The sequence below is a fragment of the Salvelinus sp. IW2-2015 genome, linkage group LG13, assembly GCF_002910315.2.
Source record: "Salvelinus sp. IW2-2015 linkage group LG13, ASM291031v2, whole genome shotgun sequence".
Classification (NCBI taxonomy): Eukaryota; Metazoa; Chordata; class Actinopteri; order Salmoniformes; family Salmonidae; genus Salvelinus; species Salvelinus sp. IW2-2015.
The window spans coordinates 12,610,888-12,629,478 of record NC_036853.1 but is presented as its reverse complement, the minus strand read 5'-3'; the positions used below and the strand labels follow the sequence as shown (position 1 = coordinate 12,629,478).

The 18,591-nt window shown below is 46.2% G+C and overlaps 1 protein-coding gene across 1 annotated transcript in view; it reads left to right on the top strand.

Annotated features, from left to right (window-relative positions):
• LOC111971836 (semaphorin-6B) overlaps positions 1-18,591 on the top strand; it is a 129,148-nt gene that overhangs the window by 50,826 nt on the left and 59,731 nt on the right. The window contains exons 2-3 of the mRNA XM_070446357.1: positions 13,737-13,863; positions 14,829-14,943. Of these exons, the coding sequence (XP_070302458.1) occupies positions 13,737-13,863; positions 14,829-14,943 (242 nt within the window). The remainder of the gene's footprint in view (positions 1-13,736; positions 13,864-14,828; positions 14,944-18,591) is intronic.

Below are 18,591 nucleotides of genomic sequence, written 5' to 3'. Positions count from 1 at the left end.
CCTCACTGGATCCCACTGAGACTTTTCTACTGCACTTTTTCTTCTTTATTGAATTGAATTACCAAACGGCGCGGATGCCATGGCGTTTGGAGGGAAATAAATGACTCTATTGATTTGATCCATTCCTTGAGATGCCAGGTAGTAAATGACATTGTCGAATAACCATCCAACTGGTGAGGAGCGTGAGTGCAGCGGGGGATATTATTGGCTGATTCGATAAAGGAACTCAGGAACTCCTGGTGGTATTATTTTGAAGGGTCTGAGGATGTCATGTGAAACCTATTTATTGTGCAGACAGAGCAGAAAAGCCAGTGAACTAAATAAATAAAAGGAGCCGTCAACCATAATAACATATTCTGGAAGGTCTGACAGGGTCATTCAGGTCATAGAAGCATCTCCTTTAATCCTTCACTGAGCTCAGCCCAATGTTTATTAGTGTGTGAGTGGCTCTTATGTACTCTCCCCTCCACACATACGTGTTCGCACTGAGCTATTGACTGGCCACGCTTCTTTCTCTGTCTCGGCACCACTCTTTCACACTCTCCTCCCCCATCTCTTTGTCTCACCCATTTTCAACCATTTTCTTAATTTTTCCTGGATTCCCACCCCCTACTTCTTTCCTCTTTTCCCTCCCTCCCTCCCTCCCTCCCTTCCTTCCTTTCTTCTCTCTCTCTCCCTCTCTCTTCTCTCATGCTCTCCTCTCTCTCTCTCCTCTTCTCTCTCTCCTCTCTCTCGCTCTCCTCTCGCCTCGCTCGCCTCTCGCTCTCCCTCCCTCTCTCTTTCCTCTCTCCCCTCCTCTCTTTCATTCCCCCCACTCTCTCTCCTCGCTCTCTCTCTTCTGTCTGTCTGAACATGTGTATGACTATTGCTCTCTGTGAATGGCTCTGCTACCAGCTTTATCAGTCATTCTTCAGTTATGACTTAATATGTCCCTGAGGTCTCATCTCCCTTAGCAACGGGCCTCAGGTAACACTAAACCCCGGATTCACTATTTTTCAGTTTTTCATATATCCAGCCCCCGTCCACCCCCCTTACATTCAACCATTCCTGTCAAGACTAACTGGCCTGACTGGACATCTATAACCCCCCTACACACACAACACCACAACACACACACACACACACACAGCAATCACCCCCAACACACACACACACCAACCACACACACACACCACACACACCACACACCAACACACACACACACACACACACACACACACACAACACACACTAGAGCAGTCCACTCCCCACCCACCCACCCAGATTGCCCAGCGTAACCCAATCTCTCTGTAGTAACAGCACAGAGGGGCTGGTAAGGAACTGTGAGCAGAAGAGGGAGAGATAAAGCGGGCAATTAAAACTGTCAGCTAGAGAGAGAGAAAGAGGAATGAGGAATTCTTACACAAAGTCCTGCTAAATAAACTATTCACCACCGCGCCAAACCTCCCTGCACAAATCTTATCACACCAACACAGAAATAATGCATTATTAGACAGATGGAAATTGGAAGACCAGGAGAGTTGAAGAAAAATAGATGGAACGGGATGGTAGACAGAGAGAGAGATAAATGGGGTAAGAGAGACAGAGGGAGAGAGAGAGACAGAGAGGGAGATGGGAGAGAGAGATGGAGAGACAGAGAAAGAGAGAGAGAGAGAGAGAGAGAGAGAGAGAGAGAGAGAGAGAGAGAGAGAGATAAAGAAGACAGAGGGAGAGAGAGAGACAGAGAGGGAGATGGAGAGAGAGATGGAGAGACAGAGAAAGAGACAGAGAGAGAGAACGAGAGAGAGAGAGAAGAGAGAGAGAAGAGAGAGAGAGAGAGAGCAGCAGAGAGAGAGAGAGCAACCTTGGGAAAATCCTCTGCAAGTATCATTAGCAGCAGACTCATAATTCTTCTCAGCTGAAAAACAATGTACTGAGCAAATGTCAAATTTGCTTTTTACCAAATCATTGTACAACAGACCACGTATTCACCCTGCACAATCTAATTGACAAACAGACAAACCAAAACAAAGGCAAAGTCTTCTCATGCTTTGTTGATTTCAGAAAAGCCTTCAACTCAGTTTGGCATGAGGGTCTGCTATACAAATTGATGGAAAGTGGTGTTGGGGGAAAAACAAATGACATTATAAAATCCATGTACACAAACAACAAGTGTGCGGTTAAAATAGGCAAAAAACACACATTTCTTCCCACTGGGCCATGGAGTGAGACAGGGATGCAGCTTAAGCCCCACCCGCTTCAACATATATATCAACAAATTGGCGAGGGCACTAGAACAGTCTGCAGCCCCCGGCCTCACCCTACTAGAATCTGAAGTAAAATGTCTACTGTTTGCTGATGATCTGGTGCTTCTGTCACCAAACAAGGAGGACCTACAGCAGCACCTAGATCTTCTGCACAGATTCTGCCAGACCTGGGCCCTGACAGTAAATCTCAGTAAGACCAAAATAATGGTGTTCCAAAAAAGGTCCAGTTGACAGGACCACAAATACAAATTCCATGTAGACACCGTTGACCTAGAGCACACAAAAAACTATACATATCTTGGCCTCAACATCAGCGCCACAGGTAACTTCCACAAAGCTGTGAACGATCTGAGAGACAAGGCAAGAAGGGCATTCTATGCCATCAAAAGGAACATAAAATTTGACATACCAATTAGGATCTGGCTAAAAATACTTGAGTCAGTTATAGAACCCATTGCCCTTTATTGTTGTGAGGTCTGGGGTCCGCTCCCCAACCAAGAATTTACAAAATGGGACAAACACCAAATTGAGACTGCATGCAGAATTCTGCGAAAATATCATCCGTGTACAACGTAGAACACCAAATAATGCATGCAGAGCAGAATTAGGCCGATACCTGCTAATTATCAAAATCCAGAAAAGAGCCATTAAATTCTACAACCACCTAAAAGGAAGCGATTCCCAAACCTTCCATAACAAAGCCATCACCTACAGAGAGATGAACCTGGAGAAGAGTCCCCTAAGCAAGCGGGTCCTGGGGCTCTGTTCACAAACACAAACGCACCCCACAGAGCCCCAGGACAGCAACACAATTACAGCCAACTAAATCATGATTTTGATAAACTCCCATATCTACGGGGTGAAATACCACAGTGTGCCATCACAGCAGCAAAATGTGTGACCTGTTGCCACAAGAAAAGGTCAACCAGTGAAGAAGAAACACCATTGTAAGAGAGAGAGAGATGGAGAAAGAGAGACAGAGAGTGAGAGAGAGAGACAGAGGGAGATGGAGAGAGAGACCGAGAGAGAGAGAGAGCGAGACAGAGAGAGATGGAGCGAGAGACAGAGAGCGAGGGAGAGAGACCAAAAGAGGACGCACAAAACAGAGAGAAATAGAGACGAGGAGAAAAGAACGGAGAGAGAGATGAGAGAAGAGAGAGCGAGAACGACGAGAGAGAGAGAGAGAGAGAAAGAGAGAAGAGAGAGCAGAGGAGAGAGAAGATAGTGGAAGATGGACGAATCTTGGTCAGATAATAAAATGAATAATAGAGATAAAGGGATTAAGAGAGGAGACGAGAGGGAGATGGGAGAGAGAGATAGAGGGAGAGACAGAGCGAGAGAGATCAGAGAGAGAGGAGAGAGAGAGAGGACAGAGAGAGAGACAGAGGGAGACAGAGAACAGGACAGACAGAGAGAGAGACAGACAGAGAGAGCGAGAGAGAACGAGACAGAGAAGAGAGAGACAGAGGGAGAAGAAAGACCGAGAGAGAGAGAGAGAGAGAGACAGAGAGAGAGAGAGAGAGACGAGAGAGAGAGGAAGAGTAGAGAGACAGAGAGAGACCGAGAGAGAGAGAGAGAGAGAGAGAGAGAGAGAGAGAGAGAGAGAGAGAGAGAGAGAGAGAGAGAGAGAGAGAGAGAGAGAGATGTGTATGGTGGCGCTGTCAGCCCTCCGCCCTGATTAACATGCCTGTCAGTCCTGGTGTGGAAGAATCAAGCCAGCCACATTCAGCGCTGGGAGTTATGCCTGCTACTCACAGATAGATATGTGTGTGCGCCTGCGTATGTGTTGGTAGTTGTGCGTTCATGTGTGTGTAATTGTCAGTAATTGTGCTTCTGTGTCTGAGTGTTTGCATTCCTGCTGTTGTCTTTGTGTACATAATAGACAATTATAATGTTACTTGATTGACACAATGCATGGGTGTTCCCAGTGTACTTGTGTACTGTATGTACTATACTTGTGAATCGTTTGAATCTTGACATTCATTCCACCTGAACGACAGGGATACAGACAGGAAGGCAGAGGCAGACAGGACTGCACACTCTTCTATTGAAGTAGATACTGGGGAATTGATCTCACTAAATTGGATGAGCAGGTGGCTGATTTCTGGAGAAAGAGAAATAGAGAGAGTAGGGAGAGAGACAGAAAGAGAGAGGGGAGAGAGACAGGGACAGATACAGGGGAAGTGATAGATACAGGGGAAGTGATAGAGAGATTCAGAAAGAGAGAGGGGAGAGAGACAGGGACAGATACAGGGGAAGTGATAGAGAGATTCAGAAAGAGAGAGGGGAGAGAGACAGGGACAGATACAGGGAAAGTGATAGAGAGATTCAGAAACAGGGAGGGGAGAGAAACAGGGACAGATACAGGGGAAGTGATAGAGAGATTCAGAAACAGGGAGGGGAGAGAAACAGGGACAGATACAGGGGAAGTGATAGATACAGGGGAAGTGATAGAGAGATTCAGAAAGAGAGTGGGGGAGGAAGGAATGGGGGGAGCAGATGGACAAATAATCTGCTGAATAAATATGTGTCCAGGATGGTGTCTGATTGCATGTGCAGGGTCGTCAGACTGCCTGCAGCAAGGGGCTATGCTGTGTTTGATGTGAAGGGATGTATCTATCTATCTCTCTATCTCTCTATCGCTCTATCTCTATCTCTCTATCTCTCTATCGCTCTATCTCTATCGCTCTATCGCTCTATCGCTCTATCTCTCTATCGCTCTATCTCTCTATCGCTCTATCTCTCTATCGCTCTATCTCTCTATCGCTCTATCGCTCTATCTCTCTATCGCTCTATCTCTATATCGCTCTATCTCTCTATCGCTCTATCTCTCTATCGCTCTATCGCTCTATCTCTCTATCTCTCTATCGCTCTATCGCTCTATCTCTCTATCGCTCTATCGCTCTATCGCTCTATCTCTCTATCGCTCTATCGCTCTATCGCTCTATCGCTCTATCGCTCTATCGCTCTGCTTTAACATGGTGCTGTGACTGTCTCAACCGGTGGGGGAGGAGGATATCCTGCATTTCTATTTCGTTTATGTCTCCAACCAGACAGTCAGAAATTGGAATTGCTTTTAGATATTGTTTTTGATGAGGCGTGAGAGTGACATTTCTCCTGAGCTGATTTCCTCCTGGAATATGCTGTTACAGTCTGAACTGAGATGTGGAAGACAGAGAAAGAGAGGATTGCTGTTGTTCCCCATCAACTCAGTTGAGATACTGACCACATTCAACTTACATTTGCGTGTTCTGCTAGCCTTGCTGTTGTGTTCTTCTTTCCCGACCATTAGGCAGGTTTCTTCTTATCATGTTCATTTGGTGCTGAAGGCCTAACAGTACTGCAGTCATCAGATTCACCCAGGTCTACAGTCAGGAAAAGAGAGGAAGGAAAAAAGGGAAGATGAGGAGGTTTGGTAGAACTAAAAAAATACCATTAGTATACTGAGGTGTCATTCTGAATCTCATAATGTATACAGCCCTGCCTCTCTTTCTCCCTCTCTCATTCCCTTCTTCTCCCTCACTCTCTCTCGCTTTCCCCTCTATCTCCCCCTTCTGACATCTCCTCCCCCTCCAACAATAAACAGAGAATTGCTTCCCTTGACATGCTCCCTCCCCCTTCCCTCCTCCCTCCCTCCCTCCCTCCCTCCCTCCCTTCCCCTCCCTCCCTCCCTCCCTCCCTCCCTCCCTCCTCCCTCCCTCCCTCCCTCCTCCCTCCCTCTGACAGGCCGAGACCCAGACCATTGTTTCCATTACAATAAATTAATCTTCCCTCGTGATTCACTGAGGGAAAGGGCAAATGGTGGCTGGATGAGAACAAGTTGGGGTATTACATTTCCCAGTCTATTTCTGTAAGATAATACATGGCCTCAGGGGAATTTTAGGAGAATAATCCCATCAAGGTTGGTTGTGTGTGATGCTCAACCATTAGGCAGGTTTCTCTAGTATTTCTAACAGGCTGGAGATCTTTCAGTTTGTCGTCTGGGTTTATAGACGCTCACGGTGATGGATGCTATGGTTGTACTCTCTGTCACTCCAACGGGTTGTTCTTTTACTTTTACTGCGTGAAGTACTTTGTATTTCCTGATTTATGTGTAATTTACGACCCCACTCTCTGATCCCTGACCTGCTAATGATAGCTATAATCTGGGCCGGGGTTAAAGGTCAGGTCACATTTATCTATAGTTGTGATGTGTTTATGTCTCTGTGACAGAACATGTGGTCATAATGGATGGATGGATGACCACCTAAAGGTTGAAACGTTGTCATAACACTCTTTTTATCTGATCAGCTTTTACAGACGGCCGTTACCAATCCCTATTCCAGACATTCTCAGACAATGGCGTATTCTTCCTGGCTAGTGCTGCTGCCCCACACACTTCTCAGGCTCAGCCTCTCAGTCGGTGTAATGATGATGAGTGAGGAGGTTCGTGGGAGTGACACAGGGCCTGGAGGTGCAGCTCCAGTCATACCTGCAGATATAACTCCTTCATCAACAGTAAGCACATATATAGGACTTTTGTACTCCGCCAAGCCCGGCTCTGCAGTTCTGTCTGCTCAGTGCTCAACTCACACCCTCAACAGTGAGATATATTGTTCTAAGATAATAAGATAAATGCTGAAGGGTAATGCCTTCTAACTGCAATGAGTAGAAACTAAAGATATGTTCCCAGGCAATGCTGCTAATATAAAGAGTGATGTAGCCATGCTATAAGAGGGAATATAGATCCCACTCCATAAATAAACATAGCTATGTTACCATCACCCGTGCAAGGGAAATGGCTGCGTCCAAAGACGACACACTCTAAGAATGTGTTCAAAGTGACAGTATGTCTGGTGGTGTTACGGTACGTGTGTCTTCTCTACGGTTCCAAACCAGAGACAGAAAGTCTAGAGCACAGCCCTGCAGTCACATCAGTCTTCATGCAAACAGCCATGTTTTGGTTGATTGGACTGGAATCCTGCAGTGTTTTTACATGAGGCGTGAGTGACTAGAATCCTGCAGTGTTTTTACATGAGGCGTGAGTGACTGGAATCCGGCAGTGTTTTTACATGAGGCGTGAGTGACTGGAATCCAGGCGTGAGTGAGAGGGGTAATTTGTGGAGCGGAGCCTGCACTGGTGGTTGAGTGTTTAGAGTTTAAAGTTGAGCTGACTGGCTTGTCCCTGGGGAGGAGAAGGAGGGAGGGAGGGGATGAGGGGAGGTTAAGCATCCCGGGTCACTGGAGCAGATTTAGGGTGTGCTCAGGAAAGAATCAGTCTACTCTTGGCTCGATGCTCTTCCGCTCTCAGCGCCTTTCCCAGCCTCCAACCTATTAAAGCATTCCTCGCATACTTCAGCTTCACTTTCCACATATCCAACGTGATTCCTTCAGTGCTTTCTGCCTCACTCTGTGCTCTTACCTTCCCTCATTCTCTCTCTTTCTCACTCGCTTACTTTTTTTTCTAACTTTCTTCCTCATTTCGTCTCTCCTTTATGAGTATCCGACTCCTCTCACTTTCTGTCCACCCTCACGGAAAAACTGCATACATTTCACGTGATCAGGTGTTCCAAAAACATGTGTTTTCGTGTGTCCATGTGATCTTATGTGAAGTTAATATGATAACGTTCTGCGTTTTTCCAGTAAAGGCATCCCTACTGTGAGTGTAGGTAGTGTCTCCTGTTATTGCTACTTGGAAACGCTCCAAACTGGATGAGGCTAGCCTGTCATTGATTCTACACACTCCATAAAGCACACCCTCCCCTCCCTGATATGACAATTAGCCGCTATAAGATCTATGAAGTGGGGCTTGCAGCACGCAAATTAAGGGATTCATTCATTGTGGGAAAAAGAAGAGTACAGTACTTCACTGGTTCAGGCTTTTCAGTTCCCTTTTCCCATGTAGGCCTGCTATATACTACGGAGACATATTTAAAATATTGACCAATGCCATTAAGTTTAGATCGCTGGGTTGTAAAGTTCACTGATGAACCCACTCTGGTCATTAGTACTTGTCTACTTGTACCAGAGCTCAGCTATTGATTTACAGCGGAGTCGTGTGTTACCACTGGTTAATAAGACATGCCTCATGCAACTGAATACTGTAACACACCACAATATACCTACCAATCTCTCTATTTAGGACATGCATAATCTGGGTTTGCGCTCCAATCCAAGGTGTGATTCATAGTACAAGAGTCTCAGGGCTACGTAATGGAAGCACTTTCTCAGAGTACACACACTAACACCAAGGCTGTAAAGCAGACGCATACAAAGCTCTCCCTCGCCCTCCATTTGGCAAATCTTACCATAATTCTATCCTCTTGATTCCTGCTTACAAGCAGAAATTAAAGCAGGAAGCACCAGTGACTAGATCAATAAAAAGGTGGTCAGATGAAGCAGATGCTAAGCTACAGGACTGTTTTGCTAGCACAGACAGGAATATGTTTCGAGATTCCTCCGATGGCATTGAGGAGTACACCATATCAGTCATTGGCTTCATCAATAAGTGCATCGATGACGTCGTCCCCACAGTGACCGTACGTACATACCTCAACCAGAAGCTATGGATTACAGGCAACATCCGCACTGAGCTAAAGGCTAGAGCTGCTGCTTTCAAGGAGCGGGACTCTAACCCGGAAGCTTATAAGAAATCCCGCTATCCCGCTAATCCCGCTAAGCACAGCCGAGAGCTGCCCAGAGACACGAGCCTACCAGACGAGCTAAACTGCTTCTATGCTCGCTTCGAGGCAAATAACACTGAAACATGCATGAGAGCACCAGCTGTTCCGGAAGACTGTGTGGTCACGCTCTCCACAGCCGATGTGAGTAGGTCAACATTCACAAGGCCGCAGGAACAGATGGATTACCAGGACGTGTACTGCGAGCATGCGCTGACCAACTGGCAAGTGTCTTCACTGACATTTTCAACCTCTCCCTGTCCGAGTCTGTAATACCAACATGTTTTAAGCAGACCATCATAGTGCCTGTGCCCAAGAACACTGAGATAACATGCCTAAACGACTACCGACCCATAGCACTCACGTCTATAGGTCATGGCTCACATCAACACCATTATCCCAGAAACCATAGACCCACTCCAATTTGCATACTGCCCCAACAGATCCACAGATTATGCAATCTTTATTGCACTCCACACTGCCCTTTCACACCTGGATAAAAGGAACACCTATGTGAGAATGCTGTTCATTGACTACAGCTCAGCGTTCAACACCATAGTCCCTTGGTGTCCACATCACCAACAAACTAACATGGTCCAAGCACACCAATACAGTCGTGAAGAGGGCACGACAAAACCTACTCCCCCTCAGGAGACTGAAAAGGTTTGGCATGGGTCCTCAGATCCTCAAAAGATTCTACAGCTGCACCATCGAGAGCATCCTGTATGGTTGCCTAACCGCCTGGTATGGCAACTGCTCAGCCTCAAAAAACTCCTGAACATCTAATCAAATGGCTACCCAGACTATTTGCATTTCCCCCCCCCCCCTCTTTTACACTGCTGCTACTCTCTGTTGTTATCATCTATGCATAGTCACTTTAATAACTCTACCTACATGTACATATTGCCTCAACAAACCGGTGCCCCCGCACATTGATTCTGTACCGGTACCCCCCTGTATATAGTCTCGCTATTGTTATTTTACTGCTGCTCTTTAATTACTTGTTACTTTTATTTCTTCTTCTGATCCGTATTTTTTTTACCTTCAATGTTGGTTAGGGGCTCGTAAGTAAGCAGTTCACTGTAAGGTCTAATGAGCATGTGACTAATAGCGTTGGATTTGATTTGATTTGAGATAGAAGAGATTGGGGTCCATGGCATCCTTAATAACGAACAAAAGCATTCGAATTTCCAGAAAATCTAAGCAATGACAAGTATGAGCCGTGTCATTGATGTGCTAAGCATCTCAGCCCGGAGTATAGCGTCAATCTTTTTGTTTACCCAGAGCCTGATGCTGCATCGCACTCATTCCACCTGCCTGCCTCCCGCCTGTCTCCCGCCTGCCTCCCTGCCTGGTCCCTGGTTCCTGCCTCTTCTCCTCTGTCCGTCTGGCCCCTGTTCTCCACTCTATCAGCACAATATCACAGAATTTCTAAAGACTTGAGGCATCATTGGCTCTCCCAGTGATGTGTTATTGAAGCCATCAGTGGCGACCCCTCGCTGTCCATTGTGAATACAGCGCCCACAGCCTCCCCTCCATCTCAGACCCTAAATGATTTCTTAACGGCTTTATTTAGGAAATGTCCTGGCTAAATGTCTGTAATTACATTGATCTAGGTCTGTGGGAATGGACAAATGAATGGCTGTGTGTCAAGCCTGCTGGAGTGGATGGGTATTGTAGTAAATACAGTATAGCCTATTACACTGTAATGCTAAGGAATGCTATACAGTAGGCTGGGGCTACAGTTAAACTAAAGGCCACAGGCTAGAATATAAAGGCTAGCTCTGTTCACTGAATTGACTCCACCACAGTCATTTGTCATAATTAGGAAAACACTTCTCTGGATCTGTATGCTGTGTCTGCCCCTGATCGTCTACTGTATCTGCTTAGCTTGTTGTCCCATGAAATCCTAGAGCCCTCCGTTTCTAATTATGCTAATTGAATGTGTGAAGCCTGGCATTTAGTCATACATTATTAATAAATAGACACAATGGAATCTCTGGTAATACCGACTCACCCACTTCTACTCTTTATTTTCCTCCACATGTATTTCTCTCTCCTCTTCTCTCTTTCCTTCTCTTCTCTCCTCTGACCTCCTTTTCTTCTGCCTGTGACTCTCTCCTCTCTCATCCTCCTCTAATTTTGGGGTTTGGGTGTTGAGCGATTAGTGTTATGGGACTTCTCTTGTTCTGACATCAATGAGAGGAATTTGAGCAATGCTCCGTTAAGATGACCTATTCTGATAAAGTTCATTATAATGATGTCTAGATGGTTCTACAATGGCTGCTTGTGTGGCAATGCTGAGGAGAGAAAGGCAGAGTGTGGGGAGTGTGTGAAAGTGCCTTTATTTGCATTTGTGTCATGCAATGCCTTTGTAACCACAGTAAAATATGGAAAGGGTTTTGAATAAAGAAATCCAAACCTTGAAGATTCAAATATGATAATACCTACACCACTACACCACTGAATAATACCCACTCATTGAGTCATTTGTGTTTGTGCTGTCAGCCACTGTGACTGACAGCTTTTCCCTTTATTGATTTTCAAAACAAATGATTGACCGTGTAAACTGTAATAATGTCAAAGTTAAAAAAGTGTAATCTTTACAAATATTTTTAAATAGTTCATGTTTTGTTCATCGGTGACATTTTTATTTTTATTTTATTTTACCGTTATTTTACCAGGTAAGTTGACTGAGAACACGTTCTCATTTGCAGCAACGACCTGGGGAATAGTTACAGGGGAGAGGAGGGGGATGAATGAGCCAATAGTAAACTGGGGATTATTAGGTGACCGTGATGGTTGAGGGCCAGATTGGGAATTTAGCCAGGACACCGGGGTTAACACCCCTACTCTTACGATAAGTGCCATGGGATCTTTAATGACCTCAGAGAGTCAGGACACCCGTTTAACGTCCCATCCGAAAGACGGCACCCTACACAGAGCAGTGTCCCCAATCACTGCCCTGGGGCATTGGGATCTTTGTTTAGACCAGAGGAAAGAGTGCCTCCTACTGGCCCTCCAACACCACTTCCAGCAGCACCTGGTCTCCCATCCAGGGACTGACCAGGACCAACCCAGGACATACACTACAGTTCAAAAGTTTGGGGTCACTTAGAAATGTCCTTGTTATGAAAGAAAAGCAAATTTTTCCCCCCATTAAAATAACATCAAATTGATCAGAAATTCAGTGTAGATATTGTTAATGTTGTAAATGACTATTGTAGCTGGAAACGGCAGATTTTTTATGGAATATCTACATAGGCGTACAGAGACCCAGTGTCAGCAACCATCAGCAACCTGTGCTCCAATGGCACGTTCCAATTGTACGAGATCTTCAGTTTCTTGGCAATTTCTCGCATGGAATAGCCTTCATTTCTCAGAACAAGAATAGACTGACGAGTTTCAGAAGAAAGTTCTTTGTTTCTGGCCATTTTGAGCCTGTAATCAAACCCATACCTGCTGATGCTCCAGATAATCAACTAGTCTAAAGAAGGACAGTTTTATTGCTTCGTTAATCAGGACAACAGTTTTCAGCTGTGCTAACATAATTGCAAAAGGGTTTTCTAATGATCAATTAGCCTTTTAAAATGATAAACTTGGATTAGCTAACACAACGTGCTATTGGAACACAGGAGTGATGGTTGCTGATAATGGGCCTCTGTACGCCTATGTAGATATTCCATAAAAAATCTACAATTTCCAGCTACAATAGTCTTTTACAACATTAACAATGTCTACACTGTATTTCTGATCAATTTGATGTTATTTTAATGGACAAAAAAATTGCTTTTCTAAGTGACCCCAAACTTTTGAACGGTAGTGTATATTTGTGGACATCCTCACGCTGAGATTTTATGTGAAAAGAACAGAAGCATAATCCTCCAGGAAGAGAGGCAGAGAGGGACGCAATGATAAGTATGGAGAGTGCTCTTTCCTTCAGCCACAATAAAGAGCCACTACAGAGCGTAATATACCTTCAGCACTAAGAGCTGCTCTGCTCTAATCTCTTCTGTTCTGGGAGGCGGTTTGAGGTTTATGACAACAGTCAATAGCAATACCCAAGGCTTTCCTCCTCCAAAGTGCAGGAGTGATTTTCTCGATGGATTGGGTGTGCTAACTTAATTTGGCTATCATTTGTATTTCCATGTGCATTACATCCTCTCCCATCCTCTCGTTGTGGCTCAGGCTGCTGTAGAACGGCTTCATAAAAAATACCTGCCGTTTAGTCACCTGCCAGAGATGTGATTTGCGTTGACGGCAAAGATTTAATTTGAGTAAACAGTCACCTGACACACCTCACTCCTCTCTCTCTCTCTCCTCCCCCCCCCCCCCCCCCCCCCCCCGTTCTCTCCCCTCGCCGTGTCTCTTTTTTTCTCTCTCACTCCCTTCTGCCGTGTCTCTCTTTCTTTCTTCCTGTCTCTCCCCATTCCTGCCTCCTTATCTCTCTTTCTCTCTCTCCCTCTTTCTTTTTCACTCCCTCTGTCTCTCTGCATCTACTGCCCTCTTGTTGTAAACCACCCTCCCTCCACTGTGTCTCATGTGTCATTGGGCTCCTGTTGTCTGATCTCTTCTCGTGTTCAGGCTGTTCAGGCTGACTGTGCACTTCTCTTCTCCATCATCTCTGTCTCGCTCTACGTTTTTCTGTCCAGCTGGAGGGAGAGAGATGTTGTGGGAATGCAGACAGGATGCCTGCTTTGTCTGGACAGTCAGTCAGTGTGTGTAGTGCATTGTAGTGTGAGCTGGTCACACTAGGTTTGTGTACTGCTATGTCACTGTTACGGCTTAATCTGACTGACCACGCTTTCTCTGTCTCTCTTTATCTTCACAGAGTCTGTGTTCTACTGCTGCCATGGCGACCCTGGCCCCACCCTTCTTCCTGCTGTTTTGGCTCTTCCGATTGGCCAGCGCTGCATTTCCGGAGGAACCGGGGCCTCTGAACTTTATACCCACTGAAGGTAACACCTCTCTCACACACAGCGTGTAGAGTATGGGGTCACTGTCAGGGTCTAACATGGAAGGGGTGGAGTAGTGTGAGGTGTGACTGAAGGGGTCATATGCAGGATCTATGTTGTGGGAGTGGGGTCAGGGCTGACATGCATAGTGTGAGGAGTAAGGCGTCAGTGAGTTGTGTGGGTGCGAGGTCAGAGTCAGGGTTGAGGTCAGGCTGCTCCCACAGAGGGCCAGACTCTGAGCCTCCATTATAGAAGGGCAGTCTCCAGACCAGAATAGAGTTGGCCATGATTGACCACAACTCAATAGTATCGACCAAGACCTCCCAGCTGAATTCAGACCCTTCTCAGGCTATCAATGCTAAGATGTAGGACCAGAAGGCTCTCTGAAGTTCTGTAGGGTTTTGGATTAGGACAGATAATGGGCCTAGACAGGAAGGCAACAGTCTCAGCATGTCTGTGATGGGTGGATGTGGAACAGAGATGGACAGAACAGTAGGAGGACAGGACACAGAGGGAGGAGAAATTGTCCTTTACTTAGTCCCATAGAGGGAAGCAACAACATAGGCTTATCTGAGATGGGTGGATAGGGAACAGAGATGGACAGAATAGTGGGAGGACACAAAAGAAGAAAGAAGAGGGCACTCTATCACTTACTCCAGTCAAGGCCAATAAGAGATGGCAGCGTTAGACGGTTTCCCATGGTAACTCAGCAGATGTATGGTTCCCTCTCCCCTGTATCCTTCCTCTGCTCTCTCCCCTCTCTGTTCACCCCCAAGATAACTACTGCATGATAACACAATTTTCTCTCTCTACTCCTTCTCTCTCTCATCCCTTTCTCTTCTCCTTCTCTCTCTCATCTTTCTCTCTCATCTTCTGACTCTTTTTCTCTCTCCCTCACTGCTCCCTCCTCCTTCTCTCTCTCATCCTTCTCTCTCATCCTCTGACTCTCTCTCTCTCTCTCTAAACAGTGGTACGGCGGTACCCAGTGTTTCTGGGTCGGCCACATCGTTCATCCCTGAGACAGGAGCCACTGCATATTCAGAGAGTTCTCAAGGTGAACCGGACCCTCTACATTGGAGCCAGGTATATTTCTAGCCACAAATATAAATGTTTTCATCAGATTTTAGCCACGAGCATTAATGTATTTATTCAGCCATCTTTAATAATCCTGCATACATTGTCTGTGTATCATCAATCACATATGAAAGTAAATGCCATTGAATCTGAATACATTTGTATCAAATCAATCTCAAAGCTCGCAAAGGACATTATCTGAGCTAGTGGTGGCCGCGGCTATAGAAGTGAGTGCTTGGGGCCTCCCGAGTGGTGCACTGGTCGCAGTACTAGCTGTGCCACTAGAGATCCTGGTTCGAGTCCAGGCTCTGTCGCAGCCGGCCGTGACCGGGAGACCCATGGGGTGGCGCACAATTGGCCCATCGTCGTCCGGGTTAGGGGAGGGTTTGGCCGGCAGGGAAGTCCTTGTCTCATTGTGCTCTAGCGACTCCTCTAGCGACTCCTGTGGTGGGCCGGGCGCAGTGCACGCTGACATGGTTGCCAAGTGTACGGTGTTGACACATTGGTGTGGCTGGCTTCCGGGTTAAGCGGGCATTGTGTCAAGAAGCTGGGTTGTGTTGTGTTGTGTTTCGGAGGACGCACGGCTCTTGACCTTCGCCTCTCCCGAGTCCGTATGGGTGTTGCAGCAATTAGACAAGACTGTAACTGCTAATTGGATACCATGAAATTGGGGAGAAAAAAGGGTAAAAAAAAAAAGAATAGTAACAACAACAAAAAAGGAAGTGAGTGCTTGACTCCCACCCGCAGAGTGTCGGTCAGGCCAGGCTGGGCTGAGCCAGCCAGGAGACCGAATGTGCTGATTCTGGTTAGACTAGTCTGTTGATGGGTGGTGTTGGACCAGAGGTCACACAGGTGTGGAAGTTTGTTCAATTACATCTGTTGTCTTGTCTGCCCTTTCCAACCAGAAATAGAAAACACAAATCAATCTTCTTCTAATGCTCTAAAATATGACTGATGATGTCACAGACAAGCTTAATATTACTGGGAACTTATTAAAAAGACTCCAATGTCTGTGTAGGGCAGACATATGGTGGTGGTTACAGCAGACTAGGTAGCTATGCCATAGACATTCCCAATAAGGAGCCCCATACTGTGTCAGGAAATGACTCGGTCCGTGGCCTTTGGCCTTTCTCTAACCTCAAATCCAAAGGCCTAATAATAAATAATTATGTCAAATCCTGCAGCATTTGGCTCCAGCCGCTCTGGCTACACAGCCTTATAATAAAACCTAGAGGCTGAAGACAGGAGGCCTGTAGTCACCGCAGCCTGTCTCACTGCAGGTTAGTGATAAAATATAACCACAACCAGGAGACTCATGTTTTAGTACTGCTGTTACATGATAGAAAAGGTCAACTAATGCCTGTCTCAGTGGACCGGATGGTAGTGAAATTCAATAACCAGAGTTAGTGGGAGGCAGAGCGTGCGTGTGTCTGTGTGTATAAATGTTGAGTCGGGCTGCGAAAAGCCAAGCAGATAGACTTAAAAGTGCAAAGGTGCCTGAGTACCTGTGGGGAGGCCGGGCTGATTGCCTGAAAGCTGCAGCAGAGTGGCTGGCCTGATAAGAGGCTCCAGTGAGCCCAAATCCTGTCACCATTAGCTTAGGTGTTCATACTGCAACGATTAAAGCCCTGCCCTAAGCCCCAAGCACCTGTTGGGGAGCTTCTGTCACTCTGTCCTCTCCCGTCTATTGGCTGGCCAGAGATGGAGAGAGAGACGGAGGGAGAGTGGGGGAGAGAATAATTGGCCCAACTGTCCTGAAAGCCTTATCATATAGGAGGGGACCGGATTCTGAACTTATGAGCAACACTGTAGCCCCCGAACTGGCCCTCTATTAGACCCTGAGCCTGGCGGAGCGAGAGAAAGTACACACACCTATTCGCCGGGCGTTGGAACCTGTCCAGGGAACAGAACTGAAAACCAGATTTTTTATTTTTTTATCAAGGAACAGAATTAGAAACGGGAACGAAAGTGATCTATACTGTTCCGGAACAGTTCCATTGTTTTAAATGCATGGGAACCGGTTAATAACGTTATTTTACGTTGCAGGCAACAAAGCGCCTATGGTCCGTCAATGCTAGTGAGGGATAGATACTATAGTTATCACATTTGACATTGGATTTATTAACTACAAAATGGTAAGATATGTTTTTAATTCTGGTGCCGCTCTTCACACACAAGCTTGAGGTCCAACCTTAAGCAAACTCTGAAGTTCAAAGACATTCAAAGTTCCCGCCATAGAAGCCCCTCCTCAGGTATAATTCTGTGGGCCTAATTCAGATAATGCATGTCATAACAAGGTGCCCAGCACTTCAAGCCTCCTCCTCAGCTCTCTCTTGCTCTCTCTCTCTCTCTACTGTATTAGCTCACGCTCCAGTGCTCTCCTCTCTATAAGTAGATGTGTGGACTCCCTGGACCTGTCACACAGCTCCAGATCCACTGGACTAATCCACAGAAATAAACCAATTGAGCAGTGCTTATCCCAAAAGGAGAGAGGCTACCAAGGAACATGGCCAATACATGATTAATTGGTTACAATTATGGTAAACCGTAAGAGGATTTTGCCATCTGGATTTTGCGAGCAGGAGAGAGGCAGTAGAATCTATCTCTCCATTAGAGGCTGAAGAGTGAGAGTGAGCATAGTCGCTGCCAGACCAGACCATCCGCTGGCCACGGAGAGACACAAACCTCAAAGCTCACAGGGGGATCATCTATGTGACACAGACGCACAGTCGCCACAGACGCTTCAGAATAGAGCTGTCTCAGGTCTGGCTACAGCTGCCCACTCAGCTGTAGGGAGTAACATAGCAAACAGGAAGTAGCATGCAGACAGAGGGACAGCGACAGAGTCACACTCAGTCAGCACAGGGAGGGTCAGGGTCACTGATTGGTCAGAAACTTCTCTTTTTCAGTTTCATCTATTTGTGTGGCGTTCTCTGCAAAGTCAGTGTCTGACAGCTCAGAAAGGCTTAGAGAAGCTCAGCGTCTGAACGGACCAAAATAGGCATTTGAGAATAATACAACACTTTGGACAGTTCACAGGGTTGTTGCCTATAAATCTGAACGGCAATCCACACACGTATATATTCTGTTTACTCAATTTGCAGGTCTTCAAATGCCAGTCGGAGGACATTTTAGTGGTGGTCAGGGAGATTGATGGCCTAGCCTTCCTTGTGAACATCCTGCAACATAAACAATGTAAAATGCAACAGTAAAGCAGAGAGGTCAATCAAACAGCCTGAAGGAGACAAGAGACGTAGAACAATATTCACTGGCCTCTTCTTCAAACCACAGCAGCCTTAGCTTAGCCACACCCACTGAGAGGCCTGTTCACATTTTCATATGTTAATACTGGACAGGCCTGAAGTGCTCTGGATGTGATTACGCCCTACTTGATTGTTTGTAGGCTGCTTAAACTTTGACCCAGCCCAATGAGCGAGGCACAGAGTAAGTGGATGGTAATTCTACCCACATCCCTTAGCCACCGTCCTGTATTGTGAGGGAGGTAACCTAGGGAGGGAATCTTTGAGCAAACCTAGAGGAGCCACCAGTGAATAATTCAGTAGAGGAGCGCTTAGGCTTACCCTGTTCCCCTCACCAAAGACACTCACATGCACTCACTCACACACACATGCCTCACTCACACACACATGCACTCAC